The 25,372-nt window shown below is 38.6% G+C and overlaps 1 protein-coding gene across 5 annotated transcripts; it reads left to right on the forward strand.

Annotated features, from left to right (window-relative positions):
• Window positions 1-2,206: 2,206 nt before the first annotated feature.
• On the forward strand, window positions 2,207-23,845 carry LOC122652046 (protein SCAR3-like). 5 transcript variants are annotated; one of them, XM_043845685.1, is made up of 11 exons: window positions 2,208-2,574; window positions 13,269-13,432; window positions 16,598-16,721; window positions 16,808-16,940; window positions 17,367-17,434; window positions 17,617-17,739; window positions 17,855-18,673; window positions 18,713-20,354; window positions 20,469-20,558; window positions 23,451-23,558; window positions 23,656-23,845. In XM_043845685.1, the coding sequence occupies exons 1-11, from the start codon at window positions 2,420-2,422 to the stop codon at window positions 23,704-23,706; spliced, it is 3,477 nt and encodes a 1,158-aa protein (XP_043701620.1). In that variant the 5' UTR covers window positions 2,208-2,419; the 3' UTR covers window positions 23,707-23,845. The 5 variants fall into 5 exon arrangements, with proteins under 5 accessions (XP_043701619.1, XP_043701620.1, XP_043701624.1 ...); XM_043845684.1 differs by having other exon boundaries at window positions 2,207-2,574; window positions 17,855-20,354; XM_043845689.1 differs by lacking the exon at window positions 13,269-13,432 and having other exon boundaries at window positions 2,445-2,574; window positions 17,855-20,354.
• The last annotated feature ends 1,527 nt before the right edge of the window (window positions 23,846-25,372 follow it).

Raw genomic sequence — 25,372 nt, forward strand, 5'->3', positions numbered from 1 at the left:
GGTACCCTTATAGCTAAAAACTGTCAAACATGGACGATAGACCCCATCCTCCTTGCCCTGGTAGTTGCCAAATCTGAAGGTTTTGTCCAAATTCAAAAATTTGTATGTTTCAATCCCGGTTCAATTGCACCCCACTCAATTTTCAAACCAGGCTAACATTCTTACTCGAACCCACCTGCTCACTCGGGTTCACATTACAACACGTGTATGTAATAGTTGATTGGGAGAATAATTTTGTGTGGACCCAACTTACTCTAGTCTTAAGTCTTAACTGGAAGTTATCTTTATTCTTTAGTCTCATAAATCAATTAATTAATTAAAGCTTTAAAATATTCGAGTACAATAGTGATCAGACAAGAATATCTAGCCGGCGATAATTGGTTTCACATGCTACCTTCAAAAGACCTCTCTGCGTATTAATCACTCCACCCGTTCCCTACTTGTGAATTCTCTCTAGCTGTGTAGAATTTAAAAAAAAAAAACTACCTATTTAATAAAAGTTGGTTCAAATTTCAGTCCAAAAGGACTTCAATCCATTGACCTCTTTGTTTTAATGATCTAAACAGTCAAAGATTTAGATTGTTTTTAAAAAAATAGAATCCCACCTTTACCTTTCTTCTAATCCTTCAACTACATATTTTTTTTTTAAAGAAAAAAGAGAATCATATACATGTAAGCACTCAAAAATGTTTGACCTCACATAAGAAAAAACAATATCCTTCAAATCCCTTGCCTACTAGTAGTGAACTATGTTTATTGTTTACAATCCAAGAGCATGATGGCCATTGGCCTCTTCCTCTTCGCTATGGGTGACAGAAACTCGATCCAAGAAAATATTCAATTACTAAATTATTATTTTATTATTTTTCTTTGTATGAAGGAACCATAATGAATGATTTATTTTTTTTCAAATGATATGGTTGAAAATTAACTAATTCGACTACATGTTTGACAATAGGTCAGACACGTCTGAGACCATCCGTCCTTTTATAGGATGCTACGAGCTTACGATAGCTCTAGCTCCCAACCATAGGGGCCTACACTATGAGATGAGAGTGGGCTCAATGGTTAGCCAACGATGGTCTATGATTAGCTTACTCTAATAGGATGTCCCTCCGTTGCTTGCTTTGTTCTGTTGATCGTAAATCACCCTACGGGTGGAAAGACTTTCTTCTTTGCTTACAAAGCATTTGGCTCAGGATTTTGTAAAGGAAGCCATGAGCCTCTCTCCACTTGAAGGAAGTTGGACAAGTGCTCTCCGAACCAATCTAGGTAGTTTCCAATCACCAGCCTCATCAATTGACCTGGACCTTTGTTTTTTGGTTCTTTCTCAGGCTCATCAACCTTATTATTCCTATCGGATATCAAAACCATTCACTCCCTCTAATGTTCATTTAGTAGAGCTCATAATGAGGACAACTTCTAGCGCAGTTTGAATTGAGCCTGTTGAGAGTGCAGGCTTCATCAAAGATCTCAATTTCGAGTTTCTTGTTTTGAAAAAGGATTCTGTCCAGCACCCTGCTCGGGCTGCATGTGCAGCACCGGACTTGGTGAGCAGGGGTGAGGTGATCTTTCACGCCTCACTGTGGCACTGCACACGCAGCCCGGGCAGGGTGCTGGACAGGAACCGAGTCCTCTTGTTCCTCACCTTGGCCCCCTTTTTGACATTTTTTTAATGAACCCATGGTTCTGCACCCACCTGGCCCGGAGCAACTCGTCACCAACCCTAAATTCCATTGCAACTACTGTTTTGACTTCACATTTGTTTTGACTTCTGAGTCCCAAGAAGATTTCAGTAATGAGAAAACACAATCCTGATTAGTATATATTTCTCAAACTTCATGTAAACTTAAATGACACTGACACTCACCCCATTTATTATATATAAAATTACCAGATTACCCAAAACGGGGCCAGTGAACCGGTCCACCCTTGGCAATGGACCCTCACCCTTTGGTTCCGTACCGTGTCAACTGTCAAGTGTACAGCAATTGCATGGTCCGTATCCGCATCAACACAAGGTTACTCTGGTCTTTTCCCCTATCAGTATTATGTCGAGACATAAGAGCCAATGTTTCAGAACAATCACGAGAATCATTACGTTTCCTGTGTAATGATGTTTGTGAGGAGAATGCCTTGCAGAGTTGGCAAGGGTCGTCTTCGTCTTCCATCGATCAGGAGAGAGAGAGAGAGATACTGAGATGTTTGCTCGGCAGTTAACCTGCTCTCATCTCATTACCTAATCTTCCACTTCCTTTAAGGTTTTCCATTTTTATTTCAATTCATTTCCGCCATAAGATATCTTCTTCGAGCTCTCGTCTACTTCTCTGTTTATTGATCGTGACTCAGAATAGAATAGCTCTCTATCTGTCTTAGATTTGGGGAAGGAACGTAGGAGAGAAAACAAGAGACGCCGAGAATGCCACTTGCTCGGGTTAGAGTGAGGAATGAGTATGGCTTGGGCGCTCCAGAGCTATACAGAGCATCCGATAGCGAAGATCCGAAGGCTATTCTCGATGGAGTTGCCGTCGCAGGACTCGTCGGGATTCTACGGCAGTTGGGCGATCTAGCTGAGTAAGTCTTTATTCTTTCTGTCGTCTTACTTGTTTTTTACTTTCCCTATTTTTCGAACTCTGTTTTCCTTGTAGTAAACTGAAAACCCCCACCCCAACCCAACACACCCCCAAAAAAAAAAACAAAAAAAAACCTGGCTCCCTTGATATTGTGAACTTCTTAATATTTGGATTTTGTAATGAGTTTGAATTTTTTATGTCACTCTCCGCCGTGGTTTAATTCGTTTTGATTTGGTTGTAATCTGGCCCCTGCAGTGAGGTGTTATTTTTTGTTTTACTAGAGTTGTTGTTGGCTTGCCCTAGCCAGTAGCTTCGTCTTGGTTTTCTTTGCATCGAGTCCTTGTTTCTAGTATGGAAGAGAAATGTGTCCTTGGCAGATGAAGATAGAATAGAATAGTGTTTCTGGATAGAAACCCTACAGGGTTTTGTATAATCTTAGGCTCGAGAAATGCATTTCTTGTTTTTATGTGCCTTCGTTGAGAAGCTATTGCTATTAGTTAAAACATAGTAACATGATCAATGAAAATGGAAAGGTCCTCTTTCAGGATTCAGGAATGCATGTTGGGAAGTCTAAAGGTACGCCGGATTCCTCCACTTTTAACATAAAATGTCTTCATGATTTGAAAAAAAAATATTGGGTTTTTATCAAAGGTGGAGGGTTCTATTGAAAACAACAGTTCACTATCACTGTCCCTTTCCTGCCGCGAGACTAGACTGCCTTCTTTCTTCTAAATAACCAGGTTGTCATTTCCTCTGCCTCTCTTCAATTTCCGCATGACAAGACAATTAGTAACCTATCAATCATTATTGTTAATATTTTCTTTTGGGTGTGGTCCAACAGACATTATATTTGTGACAATTGAAAGGTCATGCAAGTCGTGGTCTGATAATTTGCTAGATTAATAGTAGAGATTGTTGGATATGAGAAAGAGCAGACATTCTAATTAGTGTTTCAACTTATATACCGATAACCAAAATTAAATATGAGGGGAGCTCCTACTTGTGTTTCAAGTGTGCTTGTCAAACCAACTTTGTTGCAAACCTGACAAGTAAACTTAGAAGAACCATAAAATTGATAATTCTGTGGTAATTGAAACTGCTACAATTCTTTCCATGACCACGTTAATTAACATTAAAAGAGGAATTTGGAGAGTATTGACCTTGTCGCTGTGAGGGAAAAAAAGAGTGAGAAAACCTACCTCTATTTGCAGAGCCACCTCCAGTAGCAGCTTGAACTTATGGCAGTGTCTCAAGTAGTGGCTTGTTGAGTTCTTCAAGACAATGTTCCTCAGTATATAGATAGCCACAAAGATCCTCAAGAGAGAGAGGATGAGATTTGGTATTTACTGAAGTCACAAGTGAATAGTTCTCAGAATCAAGACCAGAAAGAATATTAAGTACCAGTTCATCTTCAGAAACTAATTGGCTGATGGCAGCAAGATTGTCAGAGATAGCTTTCTTCTTCTGAAGATAATCATGCATTGAGAGGCTGGTGGAGGGCCAGTTTGGAGGAGAGCGGAAGCCTGGGAAGAATCAGAATTGCAGGGGGAGAGAGAAGAGGGGACACACACACACACACACAATCACTCTCTTGAGCATACTATCAATATCAATATTCAGTTCTGAACTTTTCTACCATATTACAATGCATATATAGAGAAGACTCTCTTACATAGAAATAGAAACCTATCTAGAAAATGTAAAGAACCCGAAGAAGAAGCTAACAAACTAAGCCATACCAAAAAAAGAAAACTACCCAAAGTAATCCCTAAGTAATCTACCCATTCAAATAAAAAAAAAAATTAAAATAAAAGATTGCATCCTAAGTAAACTACCAGCCCTTGCCAGACCAGAAAACTGGTTTACTGGTTCTTGGTTTGGGCCTCCAAAGTGGGTCATGTCCGTCCAGCCAGGCTAAGGCAACTGCATTAGAGGCTCCCCTATTTGAGACTTTGAAGTTGAATATTCAACTGCATTCTTGCGAGCCCGTGATTGGCTTTTAAACATCTTGAAGAGTGCATCCCAGAAAGCAGCAAAATAGAATAATGAACGACTTGGGAAAACACATATTCAAACAAGCCATGCCCCTTTAAAAGAGCAGCAAATTTGGATTAAGTTGCCAATTAGAGGAACCAGACTGAAGAAAGTTGGCTGGAAAGGGGTAGGATCCATCAACATATCCAAACAAGTCATGCCCCTTTAAAAGAGGAACAAAGTGGGCACACCATATGAGATAATTCTGTCAATCAAGCTTGTAGGCTGAACCAGAGAAAAATTTGGGGGGGGGGGGGGACATTAGTGGGAGTAGTGGTACTACAGGAGTTGTTGGAGTTAAAAATGATGACAGCTAGTCTTAAGCTCTGATGCTGTACAATAGATAACAAATATGTGGGACTGAAGGCTCACTGACGCATTTTGGTGAGAAGATTCAACAACAACAAACTCAGCCTTATCCCAACTTAATGGGGTCGGCTACATGGATCCAAACAGAACAAAGTAGGGAAAACAGAGTTCTAACAAAAAAAAAGGGAAAGACAAGATGGGAAAAGAGATGAGGAAAGAGAAAAGAAAAAGACAAATGAAGGATGGGAAATAAATAGAAAAATGAAAGATGAAAGATAGTAAGAGGAAAGAGGCACAGCCCAGCACGTCAGGAGAAACTCAGCTAAATGGGGTCTGCAACATGGATCCTAGCCCTCCAATAGGCTCTGTCCGAGATCATACTTGGTACAAGACATAGACTATGGATATCCTTCCTCACCACTTCGCATATAGTGAGGAGATGATATTATATTTATATACATTTGAAATAGAAAAATACAATTTGAAACACAACAGAGATAAGATACAGCTTAGGTTATGGTATGGCGTAAGGTGGTTGAGAAGTTAGTGTTTTACTACCAAAAAAGGAACTCTTCTCTTCTCTTCTGTATAACGATGCTGGATTCCTCCACTTTTAATATGAATGTCTTCATGATTAAAATATCATTTAGTATTCATCTAAGGTGAGGTAGAGGATGATGTTGCTCATATAATTAAAATAGGATGGATGAAATGGAGAGGTGCGTCCGGAGTGTTGTGTGATCGGCGTGTTCCTTAAAAACTTAAAGGAAAATTTTATAGGACTATCATGCGACTGGCTATGATGTATGGTGCGGAATGTTGGGCACTTAAGAAGCATCAATAGATAAACTAAGTACAACGGAGATGAGGATGTTGAGATGGATGTGTGGCAAAACTAGGAAGGATAAGGTAAGGAATTACCATATTAGAGTTGATTTGGGAGTAGCTTTGACACAGGATAAGCTACGAGAAAGCAGTTTGAAGTGGCATGGTCATGTGCAACGGAGGCCTTGGGATGCACCAGTACAGAGGAGTGATTTGTTTTAGATTGAAGGAACTAAAAGAGTCAGGGGCAGGCCTAAATTAACCATAGAAGAAGTGGTGAGGAAAGACATGCATAACCTAGGATTTGAATCATATTTGGCTTCAAATAGAGCTGATTGGAGAGCAAGGATCTATCTAGCCAACTCCATTTAGTTGGGATAAGGCTATGTGGTTGTTGTTGTTATTCATCTAAGGTGAAGGGTTCCATTGAGAACAACAGTTCACTATCGCAGTCCCTTAACTGCCAAGAGACATGCATTCTTTCTTCTTCATTTTACCTTTTTAATTGGTTCTCTCTTATCTGTGGCTCTCTTCAACTAATGCATGGCAGGAGAGTATGGAAACTTATCCATTTATTTTTATTAATTTTCTTTTTTCTGGGGAGGGGGAGCAGAAGATAGGGAAATAGGAAAACAATAAAGAATAAAGAGGCAAATGTGGCCATATGGACATTAAATATTTTGGTTGTGGTCCAATAGACAAGATATTTGTGACAGTTGAAAGGTTATGCAAATCATGGTATGATATTTGCTAGATTAAGAGTACAGATTGATGGATATGAGAAAGGGCAAGCATTCTAATTAGTATGTCAACGTATGTACAGATAACTAAAATTAAAACAAGGAGAGCTCCTACTTGTGTTCTTCTTCTCTAGCCGTGCATGTTTAAGCCAAAAAATGAAATGGTTCAAGATACACTGATGCAGCAGTGTGGATCAGCCTATTGTGATAAGGAAATTTATTATTACTAGGGGACATTCTTTAAGATAAGGAAAAGTGGGTTTTACATGTTGAATGTTGTGTGATTTGTTTGGTGGAGTGATAGCTATGGTCAAATAATCATGACATTTTTCATGGACCCATTCAATGGAATGGTTGATGCATTTATTGGATGCAAGTTTAGGATAGCTTTAAATGGTTGTTACTGGATTATAGTGTATCTTGAGACTTTAGAGGTTGCTATGTCCTCCCTTTACAAAGTCATCAAATTCTCTACCAAATTTTTATCGTCTAATTGACATGTCGTTTAAATTCTAGTTTATTATTGTTGCTTTATAGTGAATGTTATTGTGAATTCCTTATACTGTAGTCTTTCATATGTTCAAACGAAAACTATGTGGATGGTGTATTTACCTTTAGGATCTTTCTATACGTCACTATGAAGAGTGAATCAGCTCCATTGACTATCTTTTTTTTTATCCTCATAAGTTTGCTTGTTGAGTTGGAAGAGGGGGGGGGGGGGGAAGGTTTTAGGTCTCGGTTTCGGTACTGGTTTCGCCAGGCCACGAAACCGAGATCTGAGATCTCGGCGAGATGATGTATTATTTTTTTTTTTGAACTCGATGCTAGGTTTCTGTGGCCATATGGCCAAGATAGGGGCCGGAACTTGACATTCCCCCTATTTTAGGCCTTCCAAACACAGTGGAACCATTAGTTCTTACAAATTCAAACCCAAAATGGTACTTTGACTAGGACCCTAAGTTGGTAGTCTACGGCGTGCGTGAGGTCTACCCTAGGCTATTCCACAGTCCACACAATGTTTAGAACTCATAAATAATTAAAGTAGAAGTGCAAGGCAACAAATACATCAAACCATAAACCATTACATACTACATAATGATGGATTGATTGTTCATAATTGTTAGAAATCTTTCCAAAGACATAGTCGCATAGATCAAATAAATAATGCCGGGTCGGATCATCATAATGACCACGTAGGTGTTGTTGTTGTTGTCTAATCAAGCTCTGCTCTGATTGCAGTACAAAGGCTGGCCATGACATATGGTTGTGGAAGTAACACTCAAAGTCGTGCACAACAACAGCCCTATAAACCGAGTCACCAGAGTATTGGAGGTACCCTGACCTAGGGTATATATCTCCGAAACGTAAGGAACTCGATCGAGAGCCACCACTACTAGATGGTGCCTGTGGAACCAGCATAGACATGTATGGCTGGGGGTCCGGGACCCCAAAGATGCTTTCCACAAAACCTGACTCAGTGTGTGAGTGTGACTGACCTTCATACTCATAGGCAGTAATGATGATGAAGAGCCGGCCTGTCCAAAGCCCCCAAACTGACCATACCCAGTAAAGTGAGATTGAGCCAGGCCACGAAACCGAGATCTCAAAGAATGTATAACATATAAAAAACTCATAGTCAACAAACAAGATCTAAACATGTTTCTATGAAAAATTTAGTTTTAGGGATGAATAGTTACATTAGGTGCTTGAGATGCAACTTGGAGGAGATTAGGAGCTTCAATCTTCAATGCACCAAGCTTTGATGAAGTGTTGGAGGAGAGATTTGTCAAAAAAAATGAAAAACAACCCCCAAAGGAGTTTTCCCCTTCACAATGGCGAGATAGGCGAAACAGCCGAGAGAGAGGCGAGAGAGAGAGAGAGTGAAACTCATCGAAACAGGGTAAGTTTTAAGTTAAAATAGGGCCTGGTTAGACCGAGATGAACCGAGATGAGATGTTGTGCCGAGATCTCGAGATCTCGATCGAGATCTTGTATTATTTAAGTATGGCAGCCCATCTCGTTTGGAGATCCCACGAAACCGAGATCTCGCTGAGATATCGCCAAGAACTCGGCGAGATCTTGAACCATGGGGGGGGCATAATTTGCAAATTCACTTCGTATTGAATCCTTTAGAGAAACAGTATTAGAGGAGAAAACAGGGAAAAAATACTAATCACAGAACCTTGTGAAGACTTTTTTTTTTTTGGTTGAAAACCTTGTGAAGACTGACAGCAGGAATAAGTGGGGGAGACAGAGAAGGATATGATACTCCTATGATCAATGGTAGAGGGAGAGGGAGGTGAGAGTGAGTGGGCAGGGGAGTGGTGACTGGGAAAGGGCTGGTCAGGGTGAGGAAGAAGGGGTGAGCATGGGTGAGAGGGAAAGAGGAAGAGAGGGGGATAATATGCAGCAGTAATATAAAGAAATTTTGAAATCGCAGAACCAGGATATGGGTGATTTCAAAAGTCAGAAAATCGAGGTGTCAGATTAACGCCAAATCAAAGTCGAGGGGCCCTTTCAGAGGGACCATAATGCCCTGAAACCACAGAACCAGAATATGGGTGATTTCAAATGTCAGAAAATCACGATGTCAGATTGACACCAAACCAAAGTTGAGGGGTCCTTTCAGAGGGACCAATAATGCCCAGAAATATCAGACAGATCTGATGGACAGATATCTAGTAATTTCAGAATTGATTCTGTCTAGAAAACCCAGAAAAACAGGGTACCACCAGATTTTTGGAGACTTTTTAGTTATTCCACATCAGAGGCTTGGATCAGCCTCAAACTTGGATCAAAGGCCCTAATCCGCCGGGGGGGGGGGGCTTCAATGCCCTAAATATCAAACAAATATAGTGTGGAGAGAGCTGGAGAAGTTTCAGATACCGATTCTGCCCAGAAAACTCAAAAAACAGTGTAACGCCAGGGTTATGAAATCAGTAAAATTCTAAAACTCAAACCTGATGGGGAGGGGGGGACACCAAGGACTTGCTGCTGCTTATAATAATCTTCATATAGTTGATAAAGGTGAGGTAAATCCATCTCCCATGGTGCTCCAAGCAAGGGGGGAAACAGTTAGCAATATATGTAGAGAGAAACCTTAGTTTATTTTTTCATGTAGTTTCAAACTAAGTTTCCATATAGAAAATATGGCATCATAGGTTGCTGCAAAGCAGAAAAGAAAACTCAAAGGACTTTCAAACCAGAGAAAAAAAGTAGGAACTGGTTAACAAAGCTCTGATACCGTGTGATGATATATCAAACCTGTAAACCAGCACCTATAAGAGAAAGAGGAGGAAGAAGAAGAGAGAAGAGAAGAGAGAGTGATAGCTAGGACCACAATAGGATTCAGAATGTCCTATCATGGTCAAGCCCCACCACTTTATTATATCAAGTAGCTTACTTTTAGTAGGGAACCTACTAAGAGTCTAAGTCTAATTACAATAGAAGTAAAATAACAAAATAAAAGCAACACCCTACAACTCAACTCATCACCTCACACAACAACAGGGACACTCCCCCTCACGGTACACTTTAACACCTCCCAACAGACTTCAAACAGAATATATATGCTCCAAATAGAACCACAGGACTGCAGGAAATTCGATGCAAGCTCAAGACAGAAAATAACTCTTATTTGATGCACACGAACTGATTTGAAAGAAGAAAATAAAATTAAAAGGAAGAAGAAGAAGGGATATAACCGAGGCCTCTCACCAACCGTAGGTCTCTCACCATCACTGTCTCTCACAGCACACAAAGGCAGCAGCCAATTTCTTCAATCTCAAAATTGTGCCCTTTTATTGATAAACAGAAACTGGACCCCTTCTTGCGTGGGAAATTAGATCTCCTTACTATATGGTAATCCTCTAATTAGAAACTAAATACAAAATAGAATCTAACCTATCTCTACTTAACAAAGTAGAAACAGTCGGACAGTCCTTAAATTAATAACTACGACTACATAAAAGAGTCTATATTAAAATAGAAACTAAATAAAGCAACTAATAGTCCCCCACGCATGGAGTATCCAACTTGTAGTAGTGGGCCTTAATCTGACCCATGAAAGTGGACCAATAGCTGGGCCCAAAGGCCTAGGCTGGCTTGATGGGCCAGGTTCGATGAGCTAGCTGGTGCTGGCTCTTTCTTCTCTTCAACCTTCCTTGAACTACATCAGTGTCTGGGGGCAGAGAGGGGGAGATAGGGGTGGCGTACCCTCAAACTCTGGCGGATGAAACCTTTGCAAGATCAGACAGTTGGAAATTCTGCAGAAGAGAGTTGGCATGCAAAATTCCTGTTCTGAAGCTAGAGTTCCTTGTTCAGGTGCCACAACTCAACTAATTCCATCTCAAGACTCCTTTGTGAGGCTGTTGAATTTTCAAGCTCCTCTCTTTTTGATACATCTTCTTGTCCTTCTAAAATGGGAGATAGATGCCTCTTGCTCAAAAAGGCTTGATTTTTCAGCTTCTAGCAAACGAACATGCTGAACAAGATTCTCAGCTTAATTGCTCTTTGATTTAAGCTACCTTTCCAGGTCACAGACTCTTGGACTCTTCTTATACTCCAACAGCTCAACCTGCAGTTTCAATTCCCTTTTCTTTGATTCCCGGAGTAGGCTTCTCAAATGGTCTAACTCAAGGAACAAATCACAAGACGAGGAATTTGTGCGATGGGAATTAAAAGCATGGAGGCTGTGGATGAAAAATTGCAGATAAAAGACCGCTTCACACAGCACTGGTTCGGCCAGTTAACGTATCTAGAGAATGAGGGAATTCTATAGATGATGCTCATAAAAACCTTTCAAACAATCAAAGCAACTACTGTGTCCAATTCCATACCTAGAAGATAACTCTAGTGCTCTGATTTTTAACAAAAATTTCTATGTACTCCAGTTTACTCATAGGAACCCAACAACGATAGCCCAGGATACTTATCCTCTCTGGCTTTCTTTGATCTCTGCTTCTTCTCCAGACAAGGGAGAAACCAAAGGTCGGGGTGACAGTGATCAATTGACAGGAGAGGAAAGTGTTAGATGTGCAGGTGGCGGTGGTGGAAGTGATAGATGAAGTGGGGGTGGAGATGATTCACAAGGCTCTCCACTTCTGTCTTCACGTATTACGAGGTTTTTGGGATTAGCAATTTTTTTTCCTGTTTTACCCCTCTAGATACTGTTTCTCAATAGGATTTTATAAAAAGTGTAATTTACAATTGTGCCCCTCCACTCCAACTCAACAAAAAACTTATGAGGATAAATAAAAGAAAAATGAAACGAGCTTGTTCACGTTGACTTAATGATAGAGGTGAAGGAGAAGATGGAGGTGCTAACTTGATGCAGATTAGGTCTGGATTGCTCCCATTTTCCTAAAAGTTATGATAACCATCGTGATGATGCCATTTCTTATAAAGTTTAGGGAAAAAGTTCTCTAAGCCGCTGGGGTGGGGTATGCTAGCACCTCTGTGTAATGAATCCCATTCCCTAAAGTTTTTTACTTTTCAGTATCTGATATTATATATTGTATTTGCTAAAAGGAAATTGAGTCTATGTTCTGATTGCACATAAAACAACTTTTATGGTGCTAATCTGGACAGTTACTAACTAAAGAAAGACCACATTGGAGTGGGGTGGGGGGATTCGGAGAAAATGCTTGAAAATGCAACTCTGTAGTGTGGCCGTGTTTGATTTTTGGTAAAATGGGCCCTAATTTGAAACCCTACAACCTCTATCTGCATTGGTATACCCTGTGACCTTTTTTAAACCCCAATAACACCTACTATTTTTAGAAAGCCTTTTGGAACCTCATGGGTCAATTGTAGGGTCTATTGGTTTCACCCTAATTGTCGAGGGTTTTGTAATTTTGCTTGAGCCTGACATATGTGGAAGTGCATATTCTATTGTTTGTTAATAGCTCAGGTCCACAACCTTCAGGTATGTGTGTCTTCATATTTTGATAACCCATCCTGCACCTTCATAGTCATTGATTGATCTTGGCTTGTTTGAAAGACCATGGGAACAGGAGATCTACCAAACTTGAGTCATTCAGACCATTGACCTTTACTAATGAAACCTTTAATAATGAACAGACAACCTTTTCTTTTGGAATGACTTCCAGTGCAATCAGCAGGCCAGGCGATTGAACTAGTTGGATGGCCGAATGCTAGGCCTGAATGATTCAAAGCCCTGTTCATTTTAAAAACGTTCCGGTTATCTAGATAATTTTCTAACCTCTTGATTTTTGAATTCTGCATCATATTTACAAATTTGTCTTCGGATTTATTTTTGCATAGAAATTCTTCTGTTCTGATACCCCTTTGGACCAGGTTTATTTTTTAATAATTCCTGCTTGTGATTGGAACATAAAATTTTACAATTACTACCTGCAATGATTGAATAACAAACCTGATTTGAGGGTTTAGATAACCAAGAGGTTTTATATTCAACAAGTTGGAAGTTAAGTTTCAGGCCGGCATCCATCACTTGCTTTTCCCCCCAAAATCAGCCCTTTTGGAACATAAAATTTTAGTATCGCTGCAATGATTGAAAAACAAACCTGATTTGAGGACTTAGATATGCGAGAGGTTTGATATTCAACAAGTTGGAAGTTGAAGTTTCAGACTGGCATCCATCACTTGTTTTTTCCCCTAAAATCAGTCCTTTTGGGCATTCTATTTTGAGTTTTCATGCTAATTCAAAGCAATTATGTTATTGTTTCAAAAATTTCTATTCTGAGCATGTGTATTTAGTAGATCATGTCTGATTCCCGAGACAACTTCTTGGTCATGTCTGTAGGTTTGCATCAGAGGTTTTTCATGACTTACAGGAGCAAGTGATGGCCACAGCTTCTAGGAGCCATAAAATGATGGTTCGGGTACAAAACATCGAAACTGCGCTTCCTCCGCTTGAGAAGGCTGTTATGTCCCAATTAAGTCACTTACATTTTGCTTACACAGCTGGTGTGTCTCTTAAATCTCTCATTGACGGTTATAGTTCTGACATTTCTAATGACGTTGTTTATTTGCTGTTAATTTTGATACAGCTTTTCATTTGCTTGGCTAATTTTTATTCAGTTGTGATATTGTATGCATATTTGCAACTCTCACTTATAACAAGTATTCAATGCATAAACATGACATAATTGCTTAACTTGATTACAATCATATCTTTGTAGCACCTCATACCTTATTGACCCATTTTATCTTGACATTAACGAGCATATATGTATTAGTTAATGACCTTGTGAATGCCTGAGTCTGGGTGATGAGTTGGGAGGCATCATTACTTGATGGGTCTTTCCTTACAATTTGTTGCATCTGTGGCTAAAGTTAAGCAACTTCTATGAAACAGGAAGATACTTACAAAAAATATGAAAAGAAGGAAAGCTTATATCCTTATCTTTAGCAATGCTATTTACAGAAACAACTATTAACATTAATTTCATTCCAAGGTTAGAAATCTCGATTTCGAGGCCAGTTTGGTCAGCTCCAAAACCGAGAAATGGCAGGTTTCAACTGAGCTGGTATTTTTTCCAGGCCAACTTGATACCTTGATTTCGAGGCCTAGAAAGTGGTTTTCGGCCCTGATTTGTTTTGTGCTGCCTATTTTTGAAATTTTAAACCCAATCCATGAATAAGTTTCACAAAAAGAACACTCAAAATAAAATAATGATAGTTTGAAACAATCGAAACATACATGTGGTTTATACTGTTCTTGGAAATGATATCAAACCAGGTTTGGCACTGATTTATGCCAAACATCGTTTCAGTAAATGACTCAGATATTATTCATAAATAAGCAAACACCCCCCAAATGAATCTAATAAAAATAGTTAAAAATTCAAATTCCAAAAGGAAAAGAAGTCAACTCTCCTGTTCAAGATCAAAAACTGAATTTTCGGTTTTAGGGGTGGTTTTCAATTTTCAAATGCTAGGGTTTTTCTCAAATCTAAAAATTTCATAAATCTTATTATGATAGAACATCACTAAAAACCAACAGAGCGACAAAATAACTTTTGTTTTGATGTCTACAAATTTGAGGGCGGGCCTTGGTGCAACAATAAGGCATTTATTTCCATTTAGATTTAAGCAATCTTGGATTTGTTGGAAAGCTGGTTTTGTGCTCTACCTAATACAAAAAGTCTCATGTAAAAATAAAATCATTTGACCAGTCAAACTTATTAGAGAACAAGAACATTTCTCTAAATCGAGAGCAATTAATTATTTATAGATAAGATCATATTTTCCAAGAACAGTATAAACCAAATGTGAGACTAGACAACTGATTTATGCCAAACATAATTTAAGTAAATGACTTTGTAATTACTTATGGTATGTATGGCAACTTTTCTGTTCCAAATTACTATTTCTGAGTTAGAAACAGTTTTTTTGTGTTTCTGTTATTTTGGAGTACTTCTGTACCAACAAATGTTGTATGGTAAAATTGGAAAAAATTTCTGCCACTACAAAAGAACAGAAACACGTATGGATTGCATATTAACAGAAGTATATCTTCTGTTTTGTGGTGGTGGTGGTGATGGTGGAGGTGATGTGGGTGGCGGCAGCGTAGATGGAGGTTGAGGTGGTGGCAGTGGCGTTGTTGGTGGTTTAGTGGAGGTGGTGGTGATTCGTGAATATTGAGTGCGTCATCGTGCATGTTTTTGCTTTAAGTTTGTGTTTCTGTTTTTTTTTAAGCTTCTTTTAGTTGTTTCTCACAATTGTTCCAAATGTATTTTTTTACCCGCTTCATTAAAAAAAAAAACAAAACAAAACAGACCGCACATCACATACATGTTCTGTTCCAAATGTGTTCTAAAAAAGCACCCCCCAAAAAAAAAAAAAACAAAAGTATTTTTTAAATGTTGCCATACAGACCCTTAATGGCCTTGCGAGCACAGGTTTCGTCTCGGTTTCTTGAACCATGGTTGAAACAGACACGTTTCGATGGGGATAAGTGAATTTTTATAGGTGGTTCAACAAGGTTCAGGTTGAAACTAATGTTTCGACCGAAACCATGTGAAACTTGGTTGAATTTCAGATCGACTTAAGGTTTCGTCTTGGAAACCTGCGATACTAAGATCTTGAACCATGTTTCATCTTATGTAATTCGGTAGCGTGTTTCATTTATTAATTTATTCATTTGGTTGAAGGGATAACTGGACAACATGTGTGCTAGTTAAGAATTGAGTGACATGCATACATATGGAGGTACAATCTGAAATTTCCAGCATCATACTTATTCAAACTACGTCACCCCTCATAATGATTTTGGCCTGGCCATATCGACCTGATCTCATCATTCCGTTTTATGTGGGAAGGCCACAGAACCATGAAGACGTTGCTAGGCTTGAACATGAAAGGTATTTCTCAGGAGTGAACTAGCAAGTTGCAGTCTTGCAGAATTGGAAACTTGTTTTCTCCGTAACAGTTCCTGCTATTAGAACCTTGCTAATTTTCTTTTGTCATGTATCACCGAACTAGCAAGTTGCAGTCTTGCAGAATAGGAAACTTGTTTTCTCAGTAACAGTTCCTGCTATTAGAACCTTGCTACTTTTCTCTTGTCATGTATCACCTATTTGGTGACCTTGTCTCATAATTGATGCCCTGGAAAAGTGTTACTGGAAGTTAATAGAGCAGAAACTGGTAGAATAAAGCATTAAGTTTTGTGGAAATGGGTTTGCATGGATTTAATTTGTTCAAGCTAAAGAATCTAATACTTCTAGTTGGAGCTTCTTTTGAGCCTCGTTTCCATATTTATGGCATTTTCATGTTTTGTATGTCATTGGATGGGCAGATGTTGGGTTTCATTTATTTTCCCCTCGAGTTTTGCAGATTTATGGTGTATGTTCATGATTTAGATGCTGGTTTTAATGCTTGTAAGTAATTTTTAAGTCCCTTGACTATGAATTTTTACCTACTAAAAGAAAATTGTGTGATTATTGTTACATAGTTAAAGAACGATGGGTATGAACAGCCATACTATGAAATGATATAATGTATTGAGTGTTTGATTCATCAAATCTGTTTCGTGTTGCTTCCAAGGTAGTATTGGTTCTCAAATGTCATACAGTTGATTGCTGTTGATCAGGCAATTCAAGTTCTTAACAGAAAGCAGTTACTCTGTAGGTTCTGATTGGCATCGCAAAATTCGAACGGAGAAAAATCATCTCATCTACAGTGACTTGCCACAATTCTTTGTGGATTCTTATGAAGAATGTCGTGATCCACCACATCTGCATTTGCTCGACAAGTATAATTTTATTGTTAGAATTTTGGTTCTAAATTTTGATTCTGATTTACAGTACATGTTGAAGGCATTTGTGTTTTATCTTTCAGATTTGACACTGGTGGTTCAGGAGCATGTATGAAAAGATATTCAGATCCATCCTTTTTTGGGAGGGTACTGGCTAGTTCTGAATCCACTGATGCTGATAAAGTTAAAAGAGAAAAGAAGGCTCGTAAAACTAAGGTATGTATTTGCTTAATGAAAAAAAGAAACTGAAATTATTTGAGGGAGTTCATTGGATTCATCTGAAAATAATAAGTCAAAAATCCATTTTGAAGCTTAATGAAATGGATGATGTGGATTCATCTCCCATTGAAATTTCCTGGTTGTACATATTGACTCTGTGAGAGATGATTTCTGGGGTTTTGGACTTTCTGTTAGATGAATTTCCAACTCTTTTATGCATGTAGAAGCATCAGTATTTATAAACTTTGAAGTGCAAGAAATGGTCCATATTTAATTATGAAAGCAAGATGATTGCTTCATATTTATGTTGTTTGTCCCACTGCAATACATATTTTGATGGAAAACGGAGCTATTAATTAGGAGTCTCTTTTATATTACTATTCCTGCATATAAAAGTTTCCTTTTAATAAATTGTGTGGACAGAGACGGGGATCTAGGTACAAGAATGGAGAAATCTCACGTGTGGGGTTGACAGCCTGTCACAGTGGACGGTATGTATTTGTGTTTTCTTATGTGATTACCTTAATATTAAAACTGAAGCATAGATAGAGACAGGATGGAGCAGTTGTAGTATTTTAATAGCTCGGGCCTGGGGTATGGTTTTGAATATGTAGCCCACAGTTATTGTTTCCATCTTCAGTCAAGTATAGCTAACAGGTTGGTTTCTGAACAGAATGCAATCTGCATCTCAGAATATACATGGTCAGAGCTCTGCTACTGAGACTGTCCCTCTGTGTGATGTGAGATCAAATTCTGAACTGCAAGACCGTTCCATGTCTTTTGATTCAAGAAGCAGGTCAGTATATATGGAAATTAGATCATGGCTGTTCGGTTTTTAACAGTTGGCATAAGAGTTATTTCTTCCATCTTCAGTTAAATAGAGCTAATAAGTTGGTAGTCTGGATGAGCAGAATGTTGTTTGCTTCCCCAACGATAAATGGACAGAGCTCTGATGCTGAGACCGTCTCCTTGTTTGATGTGCGATCAAATTCTGAGCTGCAGGACCTTTCTCCATCTTTTGATCCAAGAAATAAGATGGGTTGCATTGAATTTGTTTTGGATGGAAGTTCTTCCATACAGACTGAAAAGCAAGAAACCGATGAATTGTTCACTTCAAGGTTGAAGACAGAGTGCAATGAAACCCTTAGTTCTGTTGTTCCCGATAAACTAAATGAAACTATGGATGATGATTTGACACATGGGTCATCACAAGAGCAAAGTGCCCCAAATTCATCTTTTGTTAGTTGGGATGAAAAAACAGAAATAATAAAATCTGATCTACAGTGTGGCGATATTGAGAACGACCAGTGTGAAACCTCAGAGTTGCACGCAGTAAGCTCTGGAATTAGTGAGTTGGTGCAGGAAGCTTCATCGCTCGGGTATGCTAATTCAGATGAAATCTTGTTTATTGATGAAAACATGCCAGCATCAGTCACTGTAGGGAATCAATTTGAGGAGATTGAAAGTGAGCTAGACAATTACATGGATGCACTTAACACCATGGAATCAGAAGTTGAAACTGATTTTGAGTGCCAGACCAAACGAGAAGTAGATTATGCCTCGTTCAACTTTGAAAGTACCGATGGGGAACATGGAGCTGGTAAAAATAAAATGGTAAAGATGATTGCTCAAAATTCAGATTCATCTGATACTGAACCTCATACTCCATCTTACGGTTCCTCAAGCGAAGAAATGTCTCAGATCTCCAACAAAGTGATAGCTGCAGAGAGTTTGCCTAATCCAGAAACCCCCCAAATCACTGGGATATCTTTTCCTACTCCAGAAGGTCCAGCCAGAGCTGACTTTTGTGAAAATAGTGGTATCCTTATTGATTCAAGAGAAAATGTGTTTGAACCAGTTACCTCTGATCCATCACTCTCCGGCATGCCCAATTCACATGCTCCTTTGAGTGACAAGATTGAAAGCAGCTTGTCCAAATCTCAAGAATCAGATGTTGAAACTTCTAGTACATCTCCGATTCAGTTCTGGACAAACGGTGGCTTGTTAGGACTTGAGCCATCAAAACCTCCAGATTGCAGTTTGTCAAATGTTCCAAATCAGAGTTCCCTGGCTGATACTAAAGATAGCTCATATGATGTTTCAAGAAACAGTGTTGTACCAAGATCCCATTCTGACGAATATGTAGGGAAGCTAGAAAAGGAACTGGACTCTGTAGGGGGAAAATTTAAATCATCTGATAGCATCAGCCCAGCGGAGGATCACTTGGTCAGAAATGTGGTAAACATAGTCCAACCAATTAGTCATTCTCAGTGCTCCACATTATGCAATGATAAGCAAAATGATTGTGGGTCCAGGAAAGAAGTTCCTTTTGAATCCAATTTCCTGGAAACCAATATTGAGAAATCTGAAGTTTCACATAACACCTCTAGTCATTCACCTGAGTTGCCAGTTGTGTCTGTTGTCAAAACCCCATTTGATGAAGCTGGCCAAGAAAATACTGAGAGTTCATCTAATATGTTTGACCTTGTCCATAAAATACTAGTGAATGGTTTCCGAAGTAAAGTATCACTCCATGAAGAGAGATCTGAACCTGCTTGCTCTGTGAAAATCAGTCCTGTAATGTCGCAGGAACCTCCTCGCAATAAGCAGATGAAAGGGAAAGCCCGAGTTGAACATCAAACTTCCCTTGAAAGAACTCCAAAAGAACAGACTGAATGTGAATCCCCAGAAAACTCACCTTCTTCTTCACCACCTTTAGAACATATGAATATCTCATTCCACTCCATAAATGGCTTTGAGACTTCCAAACTGAAACTAAAATTTCCTGATGGACATCGTTTCCATGAAAATATTAGAGATGTTATATTTCCTTCATTCCAGTTACTCCCAGAGCGTTCTACTCGGCAGGATATTGATTCTGAATCCGATGATGACACATTCTGTAGATCATCACCATGTACGTCTGAGGATTTGCTTAGGCATCATTCTGAATCAAGTTCTGAGCAGTGGGAATCTGGTGACTCCACCGGAAGTGAGGACAATGAGTTACATGATGCTTTACATAGAGTCTCGTCAGCTGAATCCATATCAGCCTCCTTGGAACATTTTCATTCAGGTCCTTCACTTGATCTTCCAAGTTTTGATGCTTTGAATCCTTTAATGGATCAGCATGAAAGTATAAGCAGTTCTGTTCCAAAGGATTTACTAGAGCCCCAGTTGCAATATCTTAATGAACCACTGGCACCACAACCTCCACTACCTCCATTGCAATGGTGTACAGTGATGCCCCACTTGGATGAAGTAGAAGATAAACTAGGGGCTACATCTGATGTTGTGGATCATCCAAATGATCCGCTAGTTCCAGGTTCAACCAATTGTCAGAAACCCATTCCAGGTCTGCCAAAGCAACCACATATCAAGGAGGCCACTGAATGTCCGGTAAATGACAAGGTGATAAGGATTTTGTTTGTTTGTGTGTGTGTGTGTGTGTGTGTGTGTAAGAAATTATAAATAAGTCATTCTTTTATCTTGGTTTTTAATCCAAGTGTTCCGCTGGATCAGCAGGAGTTAAATGAACCCAGAGAATCTAGCCAGGCTGCAAATGCCAAGGAAGTGGATGAGAGGGAAGATTTAATGTATCAAATCAGAGCAAAGGTTAGTAATTTTCTACTTTTATCGTGATAAAGTTAGCATCGGATGTAGGAAATTATTAATATTTCTGGAGCATAATAACAGATTTAAATTATTATACTTCACAAACTGGAGTGCAGAGAATTCTGAAATTGCCATCAGACACCTGATTTAAATGATTATACTTGACCAACTAGATTATAACAGAAATCTAAAATTGCAATCAGGTGTGCTTGCTGGTTGGTGCTGCAGTGACATGAAAGTTCTACACCAAGCACCCTCTTCTTTGACATTATTTTATTAACCCTAATTAATTTTTTTATTATCTGACATTGCATGGACATTGAACCCACCATAATTCCGTAAGGGGCCGTTTGTTTAGAGGTAAGTAGTGGGGCAGGAAACTTACCAGATAGCTTTTGGAAATGTGCTTTCTTGCCTGCTGCTTGTCTAGTGATGTGGCACCCCACATTCCCACCCCACCCACTTCCAAAGTCCTACCAATTCGGTAGGACTTTGGCACTATTCATGGAATCCTTCATGTTTTGTCTATGTCTATCCTCCTCCCATTTCCTCTCTCTCCCACTGAATCCCACTCCAACTCTATTTCCTCTCTCTCCCTCTAAATTCCACCCCACCTCCATTTCACTTTCCAGGACATGTTGCTCACCCCACCAACATGTCCCACCATTACAACTCTCCCACCGCACAACATCCCTCTAAACAAATAACCCTAAATGTTTTCTTGGCTTCATGTCAAGAGCACCAACCTCCAACAAAACACTTGTTTTGAAATTAATCACAAAATAATTATGGATGTTGGAGTGCTTTTCAAGGAAAAGATGGTGTAGGACCTATTAGGAGAGAGAAATAATGAGTTCCAGGCTTAAGGGGTTGAGATGAGTGAAACTATGAAACTCTAAGGGGGAAGAGATTGGACAATGTCTCTAGAGTTTCAATGTGGGTCAAACTCATTGCTCCATTTTGATGAGTATGTCACCTTGTCGGCGAGGAATGGCCTTATTGTGGGTAATTAGCTTTTCATTTTTATCATGTATAAATTCTCTTTTTTCAAGTGTTAGGGGTACTATGGTAATTCTAGCCTATACTCCATATCTCATTCATATGAATTGGTCATATTTGATTTAGTGCTGTTTGGGTCAACTTTGTATCGGGTCCACTTGGTTTAGGCCATCTTTGGTATCATTTATGTTTTTGTTTATGGCCTATTTAAAAAAAGCATTAATGAAAATTATTTTTGATTAAAAAAATTAAATTATTTGGTAACTATTAGACATAATATAGAATGAGATACCGTATAGTAACTACCTATATGTAAATAGTTTTTATAACATTTTTTAAGAAATGGGCCCAAACCATAGAAAGTTAGCATTGAAGTTAACTTTTTTCAAAGAAATGGGCTCAAAGCGCATGTATAGTTTTAAATGGTGGGTGAAGAGATTCCCCCTTCACCCATCTTCTTTCCCAATTCAATTTCTATTCTCCGTGAATCAAAACCAAGCTGAACTACTTCGAGCTTCTCGAATCCAGTGGAACAATTGGGAGATAATCTACAACAATGACATTTCCCAAAACCAGTTATGAATTCTTGGGTATCCTCTTTGTAAAAGATTCCCCTCTTATACACAACCGTGCATGAAAACCAAGTCATACATATATATAACCCTAATCCTTGTGTTGAGTGAAGATGCCAAGTGGTGCGATCTTATAGGATGATCCTATTATGGCTGCTAAAGTCAGTCAAACTCAAGAATGAGGAAGAGGAGGAGAGAGTGTGTACAATTTTGCCACTCCCTCTCTTGAGAAGTCAATTTAATGCTTCTCCCCTTCTTATAAGACACACACACACACACACACACACACACACATATATATATATATATATATATATATATATATATATATATACATACATCAAAAACCTTAATCCTTGTGTTGAGTGAAGATGCCAAGTGGTGCGACCCTATAGGATGATCTTACTATGGCTGCTAATGTGAGTCAGACTCACTTTAACTAAATAAAATATTTACCAATGAGTCACTCATTGCAGTAATAAAATATTTACATAGTAGTGCAACCTCAATTGGATATAGTAGATAACCCAGGTTGATAGAAAATAATTACATTAAATCCCTACACTAACAATATCACATGATGGATTCACGGTTATGGAAAATGACTCTGCAAAACCCTAATCCGTCGAAATAGCCAATACAGAGAATCTTGATTTCAGATTGGACACAAAAACATTTGAAAAATTCAAAGTAACTATTAAATAAGAATATAATTTAGATGCGATTGTAAATAATTTACAAAACTGCCACCTAGCGTTTGAATTCTCCCTAATTGGGTAGTGGACCCCATGTTGAGCATCTCTTCCATTAACAGAAGAACAATGTGGGTCCAGTGCACCAATATTTAGCCAAGAAGGCATCAACCGTTAGTACACCAAGACGCACAAGATCCAGCTATAACTGTAAGGACCTCTCAGGCATAGGGACAAAAATAACTATCAGAGGATCTTGTTGCCAAACAACTGATGGTAATCCACACAAGACTCTCAGTGTGATCCAGTTCAACACACATACAATATGAACGCAACATTTATATTTTGGAATCACATTCCGAAAATGTACAGTGTGACAACCCTTAGAACATAATGTTCAATTCTATCCTTAGTAGCGAACATTTTTAAGTTAAGATCTATGGACAACAACCGCCCATGTCCAGCAATACCACCTTCCCATGTGGAAGAGTACATGTGTTTAGCTGAGCACTCAGTCTGGCCAACTTCCCTGTGTGCTGTCTTCCTGTCTTTCATTCCTCAGCTCATGAGCCTGCATGCAAAACATATGTAATTTGTCTGATGTGTCTTTACTCTTGTTGAACTTTCAGCAATTTAACCTCAGGCGCACAATACCTACAAGGCAATCCCTCACACCAGATGCACCAACCAATGTCAAGGTAGCTGCCATTTTGGAGAAGGCAAATGCCATCCGTCAGGTTAGTGTCCTGTTTATTTTATATTCAGTTTTTTATCTCGCTATATAATGTATTAATGTGTCATTACTTCTGATTTACAACTATGTGAAAAACTCAGGCTTGTGTGGGAAGTGATGAGGGAGTAGATGAGAACTGGAGTGATGATTGAATTTATCGGCATTATCCCGTTATTGATTTTATGGCTGCCACTCATGTATCTTGCACTTGATGAGTTCCAGATGAAGCTGTATCATATATGTGAATAATCTTAAGTCCTTTTTTGTAATCAAAGTTGTAGTGCTTATGGTGTATTTTATTTATGCTTCTTCTTTTTTCCTTCTTATTAGTCTCAAATTAGGCTGTAAAGCTGACTGGTCCGTCATAAAGTATTCTGAATCACTTTAGTCCCTCCCCCCTTTTTTCTGAGAACAAGTTTCCCTGGCAGTTTTTTCTTCACACTGCCTGAATTAATGAGCAGGCATTCATATGGGCCTGGCATTATTCTCAACAACATTTTGTCGTTGCTTGGTTTTTTTTATTTTTTGAGGGGGGCCGGGGTTGGAATTACTTGTCATTGCTTTGTCAATTACCAAATATGTGCACTTGAATTTTCATGGGAGTAAAATTGCTTAGTGTGCATTTAGGATTTTCTGGTAGGAATATTGTAGATGTTGTTGAACTGTGTTGATTATCATTTTGCAAATTTTTATCAAAGCATCACAATAGGTTATTACATGCTAGAGATCAATAAGGGAAAATGTGGTGGGAATTAGCCCAATTAGAGTTGTTTCATTTACTCCTCGTGCAAACCACATTGGGTTGGATGCTTTATTTCTCCAAAGATTCATTACGTAGCCTTCAGATGTGTTAATCTGACCTTCAGGTGGCCTGTTAGACGAAGTCCAAGAACTAAGCTGTCAAATTTTCTAGGGTGGATTTACGTACCATTTGTAGTAATAGAATAACAGTACAGCACTTAGAAGTGCATAGTTCTACAGGGTTTGCAGCCCATGGCATCTGTTAACAATTTTATGGTTCTTCAACCTCAGTTTATCACTCTCTCACACCTAGAATACGTTTTCCATGATAATGGTTTGGTTGTGTGGCTATTAATTTAATTATGTACATTCTTTTTTCACAAATGTTAAATAAGCATGAACTTAGATGAGATCTAAGAGATTAGGAGTTGACCCATATAGCATAAGCTCATATAATATACTACATTTAAAACACTCCACCCCTCCATCATATCATCTTTATTTAATCAAGCCTACCCTAGAAGAAAACTTATAGGAAATGGGGTTTATCACATGCTGTCATGCTAAGTAAGGACCAACATCATGGAATTTGTCTTACTAGCAATAAGGCCATTTGAGAAATCAATTTGATATCATCCACAAGTACTCTATTATTAGAATTATATTCGTTTGAATATTGTAAGCATGTCCAACCAAGGGAGGTAATTCTAATCAGAGTCAACTGGGGGCCTTCGCTTTCTATTAATGGATAGAATATTAATACTGTCTAAGGTATTAGGTAATTAAGAGACATTATATGAAGTTTATTTGTAAAAAATAAAATAAAATTCAAGCATTGCAACAAGTGGACTTATTATATTTTCTCACTTGTTTAATTCTATAAACAAAGGCCATGATTCTTTGAAAACAGTATAATTAGCTTAGAAATTATTTTTTTTTAAAAACAAAAAAAAGGAGATAAGATAAATAGAATCAATTCTTCAACATGATTATGTCACCACAATATTTCTCTCATGAAAGCTTCTCTATGATGAAGACTTTCGTTAGCTAAAAACTGGAAAACTAAACAGATGTTTA

The sequence above is a fragment of the Telopea speciosissima genome, chromosome 2 (genome assembly GCF_018873765.1).
Source record: "Telopea speciosissima isolate NSW1024214 ecotype Mountain lineage chromosome 2, Tspe_v1, whole genome shotgun sequence".
Lineage (NCBI taxonomy): Eukaryota > Viridiplantae > Streptophyta > Magnoliopsida > Proteales > Proteaceae > Telopea > Telopea speciosissima.

What these genes read in the sequence shown, in the direction of transcription:
- LOC122652046 (XM_043845684.1), top strand. Translation starts at nt 2,420, where the DNA reads ATGCCACTTGCTCGGGTTAGAGTGAGGAATGAGTATGGCTTGGGCGCT. An exon ending in CATCTGCATTTGCTCGACAA is followed by an intron (nt 16,722 to 16,807) that starts GTATAATTTTAT and finishes TTTATCTTTCAG; the next exon opens with ATTTGACACTGGTGGTTCAG. An exon ending in AGAAGGCTCGTAAAACTAAG is followed by an intron (nt 16,941 to 17,366) that starts GTATGTATTTGC and finishes TTGTGTGGACAG; the next exon opens with AGACGGGGATCTAGGTACAA.